This window comes from Emys orbicularis, chromosome 4 (genome assembly GCF_028017835.1).
Source record: "Emys orbicularis isolate rEmyOrb1 chromosome 4, rEmyOrb1.hap1, whole genome shotgun sequence".
NCBI lineage: Eukaryota > Metazoa > Chordata > Testudines > Emydidae > Emys > Emys orbicularis.
In genome coordinates, this window is record NC_088686.1 from 86,373,369 (window position 1) to 86,389,419 (window position 16,051).

Consider the following 16,051-nt stretch of genomic DNA (forward strand, 5'->3'; position numbering starts at 1 on the left):
TTAAATTATTGTATTGTGTCATGCTGCCCATACAAATTATGAATTTAATCAATTGTCATGACACCAAGAGCTTAGGGTGCAGGCATCTTTTCATAGTTAAAATACCACCTAAATACATAAATAGCAAATAGCAAATAATCACAAATCTCAGCATGTCACCTTTGGTTGGAATCTTGTCACTTTTGCTACCAAACAGGACTTTATTCAAAGCACTTGTGGAAATGATTAAGTTTTGCTCTGAGTCAAATTTATGAATGAATTTGTGAAAACATCCTTTATTAATAAACTTGGCAATTCTATCAGGCAACTTTCATGTAATCGTCTCAAAGCACTTTTCAATCTTATAGGCCCTAATCCTGCAAATACATATGTACATTCTTAATCTTAAATTTTAATGGGTATCTAAAGTTAAGCATGTGCTGCATGTTTGCAGGACGGGGCCCTAGACTGTAAGCTCTTTGTATCGAGGGCTGTCATTGACTCTGCTTGCACGGTGCTTTACACAATGGGATCCTGGCCTGGCTGAGGACTCAATGTATTACCATAATAAAAAAACAAACATTAATAAGAAGAAAACAATAACAGTCATTAACACTCTAGCATCTTCAAAGAACTTTACAAGCATTAATTAATAATATCTAATGAGTTAAGTATTTACACATTAATTAAAGTCACAAAATAACCTTAGGGTTTAAATAAATATTGTTATACCCTTTTTGCAGATGGGTTAGTAAAGTGGGGCATAGAGAGATGGGGACTAACAAAATAAGGATTTGCCATGGGGAATAGGAGGCCTGACTTTTACATACCAGCTCTAACCATTAGATTACTCTGCCTGTTGCCAATGTTGCCTGAATAGGCTACAGATTGCCTGTATAACTGCATAGCTCTGTTTTCAGAAATAACCTGTCCTGGGCCTTTTTATTCTGATAATGAATCAGTTTCATCCACAGCTGTATTTAAAAAACAGCAAATACCTGCAAACTTAGAATCATGTTAGGCTCTTCCTTTTCTAAGGACGATCAGGTAGGAAGGGGCTGTAATGCACAGGAAGGGCAATAGGGGATGGGATTGTTGGTAACCAGTTAGATGAGCGCCAGTTTTCCTTTCAGGGCCAAATAATGATACCCTCATACATGCAGTAGTTACCTTAGTCCATAAATAATAGCATTGGCTTCAGTGGGATAGGAGGGCTCCTAGAATAGGGTATTATTCAATAGAAATAAGAGTATCCGAATCTGGCCCAGAATTGTTTGACACACTGACCATCGCACTCCAATGGGTCTTCTAACTTTTGAGGACCAAGTTGCAGCCATCCAAAAAAGCAACAAGATCTCAGTCCTGGTTGCCCTGTTGTTGTAGCCTGTCGATCCCGGGATATTGGAGAGACAAGGTGGGTGAGGTAATATCTTTACCTCACGCACCGTGTCTCCCTAAAGACCTCTCCTGACAATCCTGAGGGCCAAGGAGAGAGAAAGGACTTGGTTGGGACATGCCACACACTCAATAATATGCGTGCATCTCACAAGAGGAAAAAAGGACATCATCTAAAGTTTGCTTAGGTTTAGCGAAGGTCAGAGATTTTCGCACCTAGGTGAGCTGTCATCTGGCTCGGGGCAATTCTCTTTCCTCTCGCATCTCTTGCTGGAACAGCAGGAGTGCTTGCTGGCGTGAAAAAGACTAAACTGTCCTCGGGGCTATAAAAGAGCTGAGTCACAAACAACTTTTTTCTGTTGCATATTAATTCAGGGCCATCCAAAATTGTTCTGACATCCTCCCACCTGTTTGTTTCTGAAGAGATCGAAAAAGACCTAGGATGAGGCTAAGGCAGGTAACCGAGCCTTTGTGACTTGCCCTTATTAAAACAGTTACAGGTTTATGAATTCAAACCTTCTTCTCCCCTCATTTTGAATATTGTGTTAATATTATATGCAGGGAAATGATTCCAAGGAGTGAATATATCACATTCAAAGATCAGAAATCAACTGTATCATTGAGACAACACTGCAATACTTAAGTGAATGTGAAGAGATTAGAAATCAGCTGCATCACTAAAATAACATTCAATATTTGTAACCAGTTTTGTATTCTGCATTGTCTTAAACTCTGAAGTAATGCAGTGTATTCCGATTTCTTAAAGGGACACTGAATCCAAAAAGTTAGTTTTACTTTCGAATGTCCTTTGCCTCTTTAAGTGTTTTCCTCTGTATTAAAGACTTAGCCCTTTGGTTTAATAAATGCTTCCTACCCCCCCCCCTCCAGTTCTTTCATTTTTCATTTCTTAAACCTCCCATGCAACAACTATTTTGGCTTTTAATGAAGGGAATTTTTTTGCATCCAGCAAACTGTAAACCATGTCGCCTGGATACAGCAAAAGCCGAAATTCCACAGATTTCCACAAAGTCAGACATTGTGTTGAGGGAAAAGCGTGTTGGGCATTCTTTGATTTTTGTGTCCTGCATTAGCATTTGTAAGAAAGAAAGAAAGAAAGAAAGAAAGAAAGAAAGAAAGAAAGAAAGAAAGAAAGAAAGAAAGAAAGACTGCATGCGATGAACGCAAAATGTGACATTTTCTTTTTTAAAGTTGGCCTTTCCTGCTAGTTGAAAAAAATGTGCCTCTGCCTCTCCCCTCAAGACACGATTCGAAGTTGTTTAGCATCTAGGGGTGATAATCTGACTTCTGTTAAACTGGATTGAACGCTGCAGCAAAGAGCGGTAGGTGGTGATGTAATAGGTACCAACGCACATGGATATATAAATATCGTGGCTAGGGCTAAAGCGCTATGGCTGAGCAGCTATAGAAGAAGATCAACACTTCAGACAACTTCTGGAGTTGAGATCAAGTTCAGAATAAGATTCAGCTGAGTCGATCCCCCCTGCTTTTTCTCCCCTTGCTCACAGGATTTCTTCTCCATGCAACCTGACCAGGGAAACCACAGCTCCTTTGGTGACTGAGCTATTGGGATCCCTCCTTTGCTACTTCTTCTCCCTTTTTTTCTTTGATCTAAGTATAAAGTGGGAGCTCGGAGGCGAGTGTATTTTTAGAGCAATTGACTCCCTTCTAACCACGTGTGCTGCCCATGTTGATCAGGATGACTCTCCCCTCGGCCTTCTTGCCAATCTTGCTCCTGGGACCGCTTTCGCCTTGGGTGGTGCGCTGCGCTCCTTTCCCTGCCCAGCACAACGACACCCTGGAGTGGCGCTGGGAGACTCTCTTCTCTCGCTCCATGGCCAGGCTCCCGGGGGAGAGGAAAGAGATCAGCCGGGACAGTGACTATCTGCTGGGCATCAAGAGGCTGCGACGTCTCTACTGTAACGTAGGCATCGGGTTTCACATCCAAGTCTTGCCAGACGGCAGAATCAACGGGATTCACAACGAAAATCGATACAGTAAGTTGCTTCTTTTCTTTTTATTTCCCCACCTTGTTAATTTCCTGGGGGGGGGGGGTTATGACAGGGGGGCTTTGGCACCTCGAAGTGCATCTCACCTGATTCCTGACATTTCAGCTGGTGACTTTCCTAAGCTCCCCTTCTAGGAGGGACCAAATGAAGAATTGTGGGGCTCTGTAATTTTTGGAAAAGGTGTGCGGGGGAGGGGAGGAATCAGCTGAAGGACACTTGGTTGTATTGGCACTTTTCCTTCTTGGTGCCCTGTTCGGAAAATAGCTTCGCTTTCCCAGCGTGTATTGCACTTTGTATATTAGAGCCTTCTGCACAGAAACACACAAGGGCCCCTTTAGAGGGAAAAAATATTATTGCAGCTGGTTACCTAGGTATTGTGAGCGGCTTATAGAAAGCTTTCCAAAGTCAGCTGAAAGTCGGTCCTAAGAATGCATGGTCAAACTCAAGCTGCATCGACTGACTTCCTTAAGATCAGGCTTGAATTGGGTTATCAAGTCCCTCAAATCAGTGGCATTGATCCTGCTGAAGACACAAGGTTACTAAGTAAAAAAAAAAAAAAGCTTAGCCAGCAGTCCCAGAGCCTTGCGATTGAAAGTCCGTATGTATATGCTTAAGTGGCATGAGCATTGGAAATCAATCAGGGAAAATCTTTTTGTTCATGTCCTTTCCTCCGCCCCCAAGGACTTGTTTTAAAAATAATGGCACTGCAGGGCTCTGATTGCTTGCTTGAGCGCGATTTATGGAGGAGGCTACTGGGTCTGGATAGAATTGCTTAAAGCAATATTTTTCCTGCTGTCGAAAAGAATCAGGTGTTCTGCCCACGTCAGCATCTGGATGCTCAGTACCACAGCATGCAGGGGGTTCCTCCCCCACCCCCGGGTTTTCAAACAGTAAATTGGGATTCCTGAGTCCAAAGCAACTCTCCAACGTTAGCACAGTCCAATAGAAAAGCATCTGTTAGTGACTTAACCCCTTGGCCCCATGACTTTATCTGATACCCAACTGAAACAATAGGATTTGGGGTTATAAACAGCATGAGGACAAATGTCTGATTTGCCACAAACTTATTGTTACTTATTTTAAACTGGGCAATGAGTGGCATTCCTCGTTCCCATTTCAAATATCAGGGTTGTTTTTATTTTTTAAAGAGCTGTTTTATTAGACGTTATCTAGCCACTGAATGAGAGCGGGTTTCAGTCTTTAAAGCACAGGGGGAAACCTAACACACATAATCATCTTGAAAAGTTTTAAGAACTGGTTCATCAAGGAAGTAACTGTGAAGTCACATATAGGAGCATGTCGGTGATGTTAGGCAAATAATCACGATTTAGCCTTAATTGGCAGGAATAGGTTTGATATGGCCACTGTTCGTGTTAAATGAACCCATAATAAGGTTAATACATGTATCTATATTGTGTGTGACTCCATATGCATCGTTTTCCACCATAGGTCTGCTTGAAATTTCTCCAGTGGAAAGAGGAGTGGTGAGCCTATTTGGTGTTAAAAGTGGACTCTTCGTAGCCATGAATAGCAAAGGCAAGCTCTATGGATCTGTAAGTAGCATATGAGATACTGAGTGACTGGCTACATGACCATATCAATCCGCGATGAAGAGCGCCTGTGGTGTTTTGGATTTAAATTGCCCAAGCCCCAGTCCTACACTGCATTGCTCATCGAAGTCAGGACACTCTTGAAGCACTCTGTTTTACTGTGAATGGAAGGTGTGCTGTGCAGAGATGCTACTGGAGTAGTGCCTTTCATGTAAATTCCATTCTTTGCATTTCTAGCCACGAGATGTACTTACTATCCTCTCTGGTGTAAAAGTCACTCAGCCAGGGACCACCCATATCGCAAGTTTGTCCGCAAACACAGTCATCATTTTGTTGGGCAATACCACAAGCTAGTCTGCATAATAATTAATTAATTTAATTAAGTAATTAAATAATAAAGCTATCCAAATAGGAACAGCTTCAATCAGGCATATATATCTGCTCAGTTTCTCTGAGGGAACTTTAATTTGTGACCAGTCCCACGTGTGTTTTTTGTAATCTTTTATGACATCACAAATCAATACCTACCGTGATCACTCTTTGTAAATGCTGCAGAAGTGACACTTTGCTCTGATGATGGATAGATAGTCATCAAAACTCCCTCTTTTTAAAAACAAATTTGATCTGTTCAGCCAGAATGAAAGTATGTCTTGCATTTTTACATTGGATTTTGGGAACAAATAGTGGACAGGATTTCATTTTTTAAACCCACTTGGTGCTGAAAATAATAATACAAGTCTTGTTTCAGGTCACTTAGAACTTTCCCTCTGCTTGTTGCCTTCCCCTTTGTACAAGTTTCTGTGGCCAGCATCATTTCTGTATGTAGAATTCTGCTTTCAGACTGACTTCTCTATCAATGACTTCTCTGTTTCATGTCTTTCCACATTCATTTTGAAGGGGTTTTGGCCCTCAGGGGCCCGATCCTGCACGCCTTAACTCCGGCAAAGCTCTAATTGAAGTGAATGGACGTTTTGCCTGAATGAGAACGTGAATATACAAAGTAACTGGTTTAGGGCCTGATCCTGCACCAGTGCAGTCAAGAGGCCATTTTGCTATTGACTCCAGTCGAAGCAGTATCAGGCCTTCAAAGTACAACAGCTCCTCTGTCATCATCTCTAATAGGGACATCAAGCAGGAGTCTTGGCTGCATTGTGTGCTCTGGGTATTCTAATCTCCAGTGCAGATTTAAATCTAGCAGGTCGAGCCCTGATTTACAAAAACTAGTGCTTAAACTTAATAATAGAGATAATCCCATTAGTTACTTTAGTACCTATCAATGCCAGCCCAATACTGTGCTAGTATCTGTATCCAGGAAAAGCACCTGCGTCCCTTTGTATCCACATAAGAAATTATTTCACTTGCAAAGAGTTCCCTTGCCTTACCTTCAAATCAGTTTGCTTTCCTGGTCTGTTAGCATCAACGGATCCCAATTTCTCATTCAAGATCAAGGAGGAAATACTGTCAGTTCTGAAATGTTCTGGGTACCTTTAAAATTCTTTCCTCTTTCCTATCAAAACATTTTGCCAATATTTAGAGGGTCCTGAGCTCTGAAATATCCTAGGCAATGTATTGTTGGAGGTGCAGCTAATATTTTTGGAAGCCAAGGGTTTCTGTATATATTAAATGTAATCTATTTAATGTCAGAAAGATCAATGGGCCTATTATTTAAATAAGGTGACTCGAAGGAAGGTTACATCCTGCAAAACTTCCACTGACTTCAATGTAAGGACTGAAAGTCAAAATCCTAATCCTCGTTAATGGGAAAAGTCTCAATGAATAGGTATACCTGAGAAAACCAACATAATTTTGCCCTAAATTTATACAAGCTGCATTGCCAGTTGTGTTAAAATGTGACATGTTTCTATGGTTGTGTAGACAGGCTACTAGATGCTCTGAGCCTCTTTGGACATATCTGATTGATCTGGATTTTAAAACCCTTAATGAATCCACGGTTTCTGATGGGCCATCTGGAGTCTCAATGGGATGATCTCTTCAAAAGATCACTAGGGGGGGAAAATCAGCTGTGCATTTCCCTTCATCAGGCCTACACCTGTTGGCAATAATATTTCCAGACCTGATGTTTAATATTTCCTCCCCCCTTCCTCCTCCTTTGCATTTCAGACCCATTTCAACGATGAGTGTAAATTCAAAGAGATTCTCCTGCCGAACAACTACAATGCTTACGAGTCCAGGATTTACCCTGGCATGTACATAGCTCTGAGCAAAAATGGAAGAACAAAGAAAGGCAACAAAGTGTCTCCCACAATGACAGTGACACATTTTCTTCCTAGAATCTGAGACATCTTCCTTCAGACCTACCTCAGCACAGGGGAAGAGACAAGCCACGCTTGGGGAAAACATGGTGCACTTTTATTGGAGAGTTTTATGCAAGACTAGGTGTAAAATATTTAAATTAATTATTTAAGTCTGTATATATTGCCACAAAATTATTTATAGTTCTGATTTTTTTTATTTCTAAAAACAAACAAACAAACAAAAAAACCCAACCCAAGGTATTTCATTTGATGGTGCAACTGTAGAAGACTTCTGCTTTGTGGTTTATTTAACGTTTTTAAATTTATCACAGGTGTGCTGCTATTATGTGTTTTAAAACAAGTGAAATTCAATTCCTATATTACAATGTTTTGCACTGTTTGTGTGTTGTACAGTGTTTGTTGGTGTACACATATTTGTTTGTTTTTTTTAACCCACCACCACCAGATAAGGTCTTAGTCTTTGAAAATGAGCTGTGCAAACCTTTCTCAGTTCTGATGCTAGCTTGTAGGAACATACAATGTCTGACCTCCTTTGTGCAGTGTTGCTATTTAATTGAAATGGTATCGGTTTACTTCTGGTACAGAAAGTGCAGTGTTGAAGTACTACCCCACAAATCTGTTTTTAGATCTGCCAGTGCTGAACTTTGAACTTTCCTGCAGTCAATCTTTGCAGAGCTACTAGGCACCAGAGACCCTTAAACAACTATATAAACTCAATTTTTTTTTCTTTTCTGTTCAGATAAATAGGAGCATAATTTCTTTTGTGACCCTTAGAGAAAGCTAATATTACATATGATTGCTTTGCACATGAGGTCTAAACAGTGTGTGTCGACTCCTCCCCTAACAAACACTGTGAAATATGCTACTATGAACTCATTGGGTTTATTTATTCAAATCAAAATTCCTTTTTCAAATTTGGAGACTACACTTATTTTCCAAAGCCTATGAAACTCTATTGCTCCCATATTTTTTAAATATATAATCAAAACACATTTTCTGGTTCTTGAGAAACCCAAGCTCTATAGATAGAAGTCAGATTGGTTTTAAGTGAGTAAAGCTAGTCTATATTATTTTTAAAATGCAGTGTTTGGAAGGAGAAATATGCTGCTCTTTTCTATGTCTCATTCCCTGACAAAGTTAATTAATTTCTACCTCACTAATTCTTGAAGCCAGTCTCCTAACAAAATCTGCATAGAAGGTGCAAACTTTTCTCTTCAGTATTATAATTCCAGGAAGGGGGGTGGATCTTTGTAATCCCAAATCTCTATTTTTCCATATGTAGCCAGAAGTATTTAAGATAGAGTCAGTTGCATCCTATTTGAGCCTTGTCACGTTTGAGCTATCTTTACCCAGTGATTTACTTTTAGTAAGGATAATCATGGTGAAAATATTTGCAGACAGCTGTCAGGCTGCAGCACTATATGGTCATCGAGTAACCCTATATTTTTTCTTTCTATATTTTGCAAATGTAACCCATGTCTCTAAAGTAACGAAGGAAAAGGGAGGTTTGATCATGAAAGAGGGGAGAAAGGAGACCCTGAAATGATGGTAAACTTTTAATTTTTTTATAAAAGTGAGACGTCATGGTCTTAAGTTGAAACCAGGCCTGATCACAATGTTTAGTGAATAAGTTTAATACTCTTACAGGATGTTTACACATAGATAATCTTCCAAATTCAACTAATGATTTTTGGACATATACAAGTCCCAAGGCTGCAGAAAATTTGAGTTCAGCATTTTTTTCTTTCTACATTCCTATATGAAAAGTTTTTGTTCTACTAGAGTCACATATACTTGCATATATACTGTACTTACAAATGACCTTGAAAAGTAAAGCTACTCGCCAAAGTTCAGTGAGATCAGAGTGTAGCAGGACCAGATCTTAAACCATCTACTGCTGCTGTTCAAAAATAAAACCAATTTAAAAACAAAAAACAAAGCCAAACCTAAGGAAGCACCTAGGAAACATGGTGCCTAAGGATTTCTCTGCAATTTGGGGGATTTCTGTACTTTCTCTGTTTTCTATATGTGAGTAATCATCAGTGTAACTTTCGCCACTACCTCTGAAACCTCACAATTCTTCCACGTTTCAGAAAGCAAAATCAGACTGCAAAGAATTTGTCTGAAGAATGGTTCTTCTGTATCACCTTTCACTCCATTGAAATCCATAACTGACAGCCTCACTCTAGATGTATTCAGAGGTAATTGTTGTAACTTCCGAATATTGTTGTAAAATCTTTATATTGATGTTACATGGTATGAGCTTTCATCATTTACCAGAATCTGTCTGTAGTTTTATACAGGTGCTGTTCAATATTGTGGTGTATGTGCTGTGCACATTTAAATGCATAATAAATGATACACGTTTACACTAGAACTGATTGAAGTTATTTAGGCCTGGTCTACACTAGGAGCTTATATCGAATTTAGCGCCGTTACATCGAATTAACCCTGCACCCGTCCACACCAGGAAGCTACTTAGTTCGAAATAGAGCTCTTTTAAATTCGACTTCTGTAATCCTCGAAAACGAGAGGAGTAGCGCTAAATTCGAAATGGCAATATCGAATTAGGCTAGGTGTGGATGGAAATCGACGGTAATAGCTCCGGGAGCTATCCCACAGTGCACCACTCTGTTGACGCTCTGGACAGCACTTCGAGCTCGGATGCTCTGACCAGCCACACAGGAAAAGCCCCGGGAAAATTTGAATTCCTTTTCCTGTCTGGCCAGTTTGAATCTCATTTTCTGTTTGGACAGCGTGGAGAGCTCAGCAGCACTAGCAACGATGCAGAGCTCTCCAGCAGAGTTGGCCGTGCAATCTAATAGAAAGAGGGCCCCAGCATGGACTGATCGGGAGGTGTTGGATCTCATCGCTGTCTGGGGCGATGAGTCCGTGCTTTCAGAGCTGCGCTCCAAAAGAAGGAATGCAAAGATCTATGAGAAGATCTCTAAAGCCATGGCAGAGAGAGGATACAGCCGGGATGCAACGCAGTGCCGCGTGAAAATCAAGGAGCTGAGACAAGGCTACCAAAAAACCAAAGAGGCAAACCGACGCTCCGGATCCCAGCCCCACACATCACGTTTCTACGAGGCACTGCATTCCATCCTAGGTGCGGCCGCCACCACTACCCCACCAGTGACCGTGGACTCCGAGGATGGGATATTGTCCACGACCGGTTCCTCCTCGGAAATGTTAGGTGACGGGGAAGATGAGGAAGGAGATGAGGAGGACGAGGCAGTCGACAGCGCTTGCACCGCTGATTTCAACGACAGCCAGGAGCTCTTCATCACCCTTACCGAGATCCCCTACCAACCGTCCACAGCCCTTACCCCGGACACCGAATCAGGGGAAGGATCAAGCAGTGAGTGCTTTAAACATCTAAACATTTCATTTTAACATAAGTGGAATATTTATATTGTTAAGAATGGGCTTTTCAGTCACTCAGTTAAACATAGAAACTTTTATTTATAACAAAACAGGAATAATAACTATTTCAGTAATTTGTTGTTCATGATTTATTTGGCTTAGTAAACTTTTTACTACTAACTATGTATAGAAAATCAAGTACTGTCCGGATATTCATGATTAGTCCACAACACGGCCCCTCCACTCTGTAGTCCGTTATGCTCAACTTAAAGGAAAAGGCGGTCAATGTGCCCGGGAATGGACAGACAGTCCTCCTGGGATAGCTCCGCATAGCTCTCCTGGAGGTACCGCTCCAGCATGCGCACGAGGTTCAACGGCAGGGCAATCTTGTTTGGTCCCCCGTGGTAGCACACGTTCCCACGCCATGAGTCCATGAGGTAGTCGGGGATCAGTGCGCGGCACAGCATGGCGGCATATGGCCCAGGCCTCTGCATGCATTCACGCAGCATCCTTCCCCTCTCGGTCTCCGAGATCCTCATGAGGGTTATGTCACACATGACGCCCTGCTTTAAATTAGGGAGGGGAATGTTAGTATTTGGACTGCTTTACAGCCACGCGGTGGAGGCGGCAGAGGGGCAGCATACAGGGATCTTTCCCGGGGACAGCCGCGAGGTGGTGGGACAGGGGCAGAGCTCATGCTTCCCTGATTGCTGCCAGCAGAGAGTGGCCTTGCATTCAGTGCGAAAGGAGCCCAGTGCTACTATTACATGTTTAAGCTGCCACAAGTCTACGGCTTACCATGTTTGCCCGCAGCAGAAGTAGAGGTGTCCTGCAACGCTTCTCTGATCGCAACTGCAGGACCCCAGACACATAAGGCGAGGGCCGAAAATTCGACCTTGTCCTGAGTGCGCATGTGAAAGGTGCAGTGCATGGTGTTGTTCACAGAGAAAGACTATGCTCTTTGTTAGCAACTTCATTTATCTGTCTCAGGAATTTACTCCCTTTTTCCCATTCCCACAGACACATCTGCGACTGTCTCCCAACCCAGCCTGGCATCACACTCCCAGAGGCTAGCGCAGATTAGAAGAAGGAAGAGAAAAACTCGTGAAGACATGTTTTATGAACTTATGGAGTGCTCACGAGAGCAGGCAGCCCAGACGACACAGTGGAGGGAGAACTTGTCACAAATGCACAGAGCAGTCATGGAACGGGAGGAGAGGTGGCGCCAGGAGGACCAGCAGGCTACTCAAACCCTGCTTGGACTAATGAGGGAGCAAACGGAGACGCTCCGGCGCCTAGTGGATGTTCTGCAAGACCGGAGGCAGGAGGACAGAGCACTGCTGCTGTCTATCTCTAACCGCCCTCCCCCGCCACCAAGTCCCACACCCCCCTCACCAAAAGTACAAAGAAGGAGGGGCGGCAAGGTCCGTTAAAACTGTCAGTCGGCCACTGCACACTGCTGCAGCAATGGAAGGCTCTCGTTCCAAAGTTTGAAAAGTCCTTTCCTACCCATCTCACACTAGCCCATGTGCAAGTTTCCTTCCCCCCCCCCCCTTTTCATGTGCGGTTCGTAATAAAACATCGGTTTCTGTTAAGTACTGTTTCCGAGAGTGTCTTTTGGAGGGGATTCTGTCTGAAGGGGGGGAAGGGGTTTGTTACTTGGACAGGACAGTCACCTGTAGCAGGCTACAGAGGCGGGGGCAGGTCCAGCATCAGGACACATACACAGCACAGTCACCAGTTACCCTGGTCAGTCTGGGAGGCGGTTTTCTTGTTCTGGGGTGCGAGGGGGATTGATCTGTGACTTTGTGTCGGGGGAGGGCAGTTAGAGATCCTATGCCGCGGTCCTTATCCTGGATCACAGAGCCACGCAGCAGGGGATCTGTTACCCTCCGCCCCCTGCCAGAAAGTCACTTGGCCGACACATACATCCAGTCCCGCCCAGGACTGCTGGCAGGCTGCGTTGAAACAACCAATGCAGCACTGCGGAGCCTGTCATTCCCGGACTTACTTTAGAAGCATCATTTGCATCAAAACAGTAAGCCCGCCCCCCGCCACAGTCTGCGTCCCCGGTTTAAAACATTCCCGCGAAAACAGTAAAAAAGAGAACCTTGTTCATTAACAGAACAGAACAGATTTTATTTGTTGGGAAGGTGGGGAAGGGGGTATGTAACTTGGAAGGATAGTCAACAGTAACTGGGTAAAGAAACGGGGGCAGGTTCAGCATCTGTGTCCACAAAGTAAAAAGTCACTGGAGACCCTGTTCAGTCAGGAACCTGGCTTTCAAAGCCTCCCTGATGCACAGTGCGTCCCGCTGTGATCTTCTAATCGCCCTGCTGTCTGGCTGGACGTAATCAGAAGCCAGGCTATTTGCCTCAACCTCCCACCCCGACATATAGGTCTCCCCCTTGCTCTCACACAAATTGTGGAGCACACAGCAAGCAGCTATCACAATGGGGATATTGGTCTCGCTGAGATCACAGCGAGTGAGTAGGCTTCTCCATCTGCCCTTGAGACGGCCAAAAGCACACTCCACCACCATTCTGCACTTGCTGAGCCGGTAGTTGAATAGTTCTTTCCCTGAGTCCAGTGCGCCAGTGTAGGGCTTCATGAGCCAGGGCATTAGCGGGTATGCAGGGTCCCCGAGGATGACTGTAGGCATCTCCACATCCCCAACAGTTACTTTGTGGTCCGGGAAGTAAATACCTTCCTGCAGCCGTCTACACAGACCAGAGTTCCTGAACACCCTAGCGTCATGAACCTTGCCAGGCCATCCAACGTAGATATTGGTAAAACGTCCCCGATGGTCCACCAGTGCTTGCAGCACCATTGAAAAGTAGCCCTTCCGGTTGATGTACTGGCTGGCCTGGTGGTCCGGTCCCAGGATAGGGATGTGAGTCCCATCTATAGCCCCACCGCAGTTTGGGAATCCCATCTCGGCAAAGCCATCTCTGATGAGCTCCACGTTTCCCAGGGTCACTACCTTAGATAGCAGTAGCTTGACGATTGCCCTGGCTACTTGCATAACAGCAACCCCCACGGTAGACTTGCCCACGCCAAACTGGTTAGCGACGGACCGGTAGCTGTCTGGCGTTGCGAGCTTCCAGAGGGCTATGGCCACTCGCTTCTGGACAGTCAGGGCTGCCCGCATCCGGGTGTCCTTTCGCTTCAGGGCAGGGGACAGCAACTCACACAGTTCGAGGAAAGTCCCCTTCCGCATGCGAAAGTTGCGCAGCCACTGGGATTCATCCCAGACCTGCAGCACTATGCGGTCCCACCATTCCGTGCTGGTTTCACGGGCCCAGAATCGCCGTTCAACAGTATCAACAAGACCCAGTGACAGCGAGATGTCCTGGGCGCTGGGTCTCATGTTCTCAGAGAGGTCGGAGCTAGTGTCCGACTTCATGCCGTCACGGTAGTGCCGTAGCCTCCTCTCATGATTGATCTGCAGCTGCCTCTGGTACAGGTGGAGGAGAAGCTGCGAGGCGTTGAGAACTGCCACAACTGCAGCGATGGTCGCAGCGGGATCCATGCTCTCACTGCTGTGGCGTCCGCGCTGTCAGTAATCAGAAAAGCGCGCGAAATTATTTCCCGCCGGCGCTTTCAGGGAGGGAGGGAGGGAGGGAGGGCTTGAGTGACGGACGGATGACGACAGGCGCCCAAAAGCACCCTCGACACATTTTTTTACCCAGAAGGCATTTGGGGCTCGACCCAGAATTCCAAAGGGCAGGGGGGACTGCGGGAACTGTGGGATAGCTGCCCACAGTGCACCGCTTCCAATGTCGACGCTTGCCCCGTTAGTGTGGACTCACAAAGTCTCACAAAGTCGAATTACTGTCCTTAGTGTGGACACACACGTTCGACTTAGTAATATCGATTCCACATAGTCGAATTAACTAAAATCGAAGTACTCTCGTAGTGTAGACAAGGCCTTAGAATGGACTTCATTCCTCCTGTGAAAAACAAGACATTATTCCTCTCTTTTAAACACATGGGCACCTTTAAATAATATTTACAAGAAGTTTTTATGACAGATGCTCCCAGCACACCCAATTTGGTAGTCCTTACTCAGGCAAAACTCTCACTGAAGGCACTGGGAATTTTGTCTGAGTAGGCCCAGGTTCTTGTAGCTGGTTTTAAATTAGTACACTTGCATTCAAGCCAGATCCATAATAATAAATATAAACTATTAATGACAGTAGCAAGAATAGTAGTGATTAGAGACCCAAATTGAGACTGTAGCCTCATTTTGCTAGGCATTATACAGACTTGTGGTAAAAGATAGTCCCTGCCTCTTAGTCTGTCTAGGAGTGATGCTTGATAGGTTTTCACCTGGCTTTAATGAATGCCATAGTCACTCCTTGTGGCATGCGTGCTTCGATGAAATAACTGATTTAAGATTCTCTGGTCCTGTTTTCCTCTGGAACTGTTGATTGTGCTGTTACAAACATTTATTGTAATGTCCATTGAGGGAACTATTAGATATCAAGTACTCAGTGGTGCTCATCTGGTAGGGTTCCTTCTGGTCCAATTTTTTTCTTTCAGGTTTTAATCTATACTCAGTTTCTCAGAAAAAAATGTGTGTGTGTGTGTGTGTGTGTGTATATATATATATATATGCCATGGCAAAGGCAATATATAAGTTTGATCCTACACCCACTGACTTCAATGGGAGTTTGTCTAACTAAGAACTGTGTAAAACCGGAAGTAACTCATCAACGCTCATCCAACCTGAAAGCAGAAACTTACCATCTGACCTACATGGCCAATCAAAACAGCTTGAGTTTCACATTTTCAATCTTGCATACTCCCAATGACTTGCTCTCAAGCAAGTCAAAAACCAAGTAATTATCTTGTGGACCATTTTAAACAACTAATATATTTGAGAAGATCATGATCAGTCCAGAAACAGAAAAGGAGGCAAAATATAATGAATATATGTTTGTTCTGGATTTTTCACCCAGATGTACAATTAATTGGTGAGGTATGATGAAGTCCTTTTCTGCCAGTTTCACCCAAATAATTAGAGCTCAGTGAATGAGGTATTTGATTAATTTCCACTTCTTTTTCTGTTTGAAGAATGTACATTAGAAGATCCTGATTTTCTATGGTTTATTAGTTATTTAATATTTTATGGATAACTGTGAAGTTTGTTTACACCTCAGGATTTAAAATTCAGAATTTGAGTTGTGTTTGTTAGTTGTAGTTGAACAACTAAAGTCACTCCAATCCTGCAAAGACTTACTCAAATGTTTAACAAGCATGTGACTAGTCCCACTAATGTCAATGTGTAAAGCTAAGCATATAGACCGAGACTGGTGTTATTCCTGATTCCTGATTGTAGAAGTGTAACTCTTATAATCAGGTTTCTGGTGTGAATGTTCCCTGAAAGAATTTAAAAGTTGTTTCCCATAAGCATGCAAGGAGTTCATGTTAGAGTTCACTTACTACAAGCATT

The 16,051-nt window shown here is 43.5% G+C and overlaps 1 protein-coding gene across 1 annotated transcript; it reads left to right on the plus strand.

Annotated features, from left to right (window-relative positions):
* Nucleotides 1-3,079: 3,079 nt before the first annotated feature.
* On the plus strand, nt 3,080-7,249 carry FGF4 (fibroblast growth factor 4). The gene is made up of 3 exons (XM_065404346.1): nt 3,080-3,389; nt 4,851-4,954; nt 7,073-7,249. Exons 1-3 carry the CDS (start codon nt 3,080-3,082, stop codon nt 7,247-7,249), a joined length of 591 nt encoding a protein of 196 aa, XP_065260418.1.
* The last annotated feature ends 8,802 nt before the right edge of the window (nt 7,250-16,051 follow it).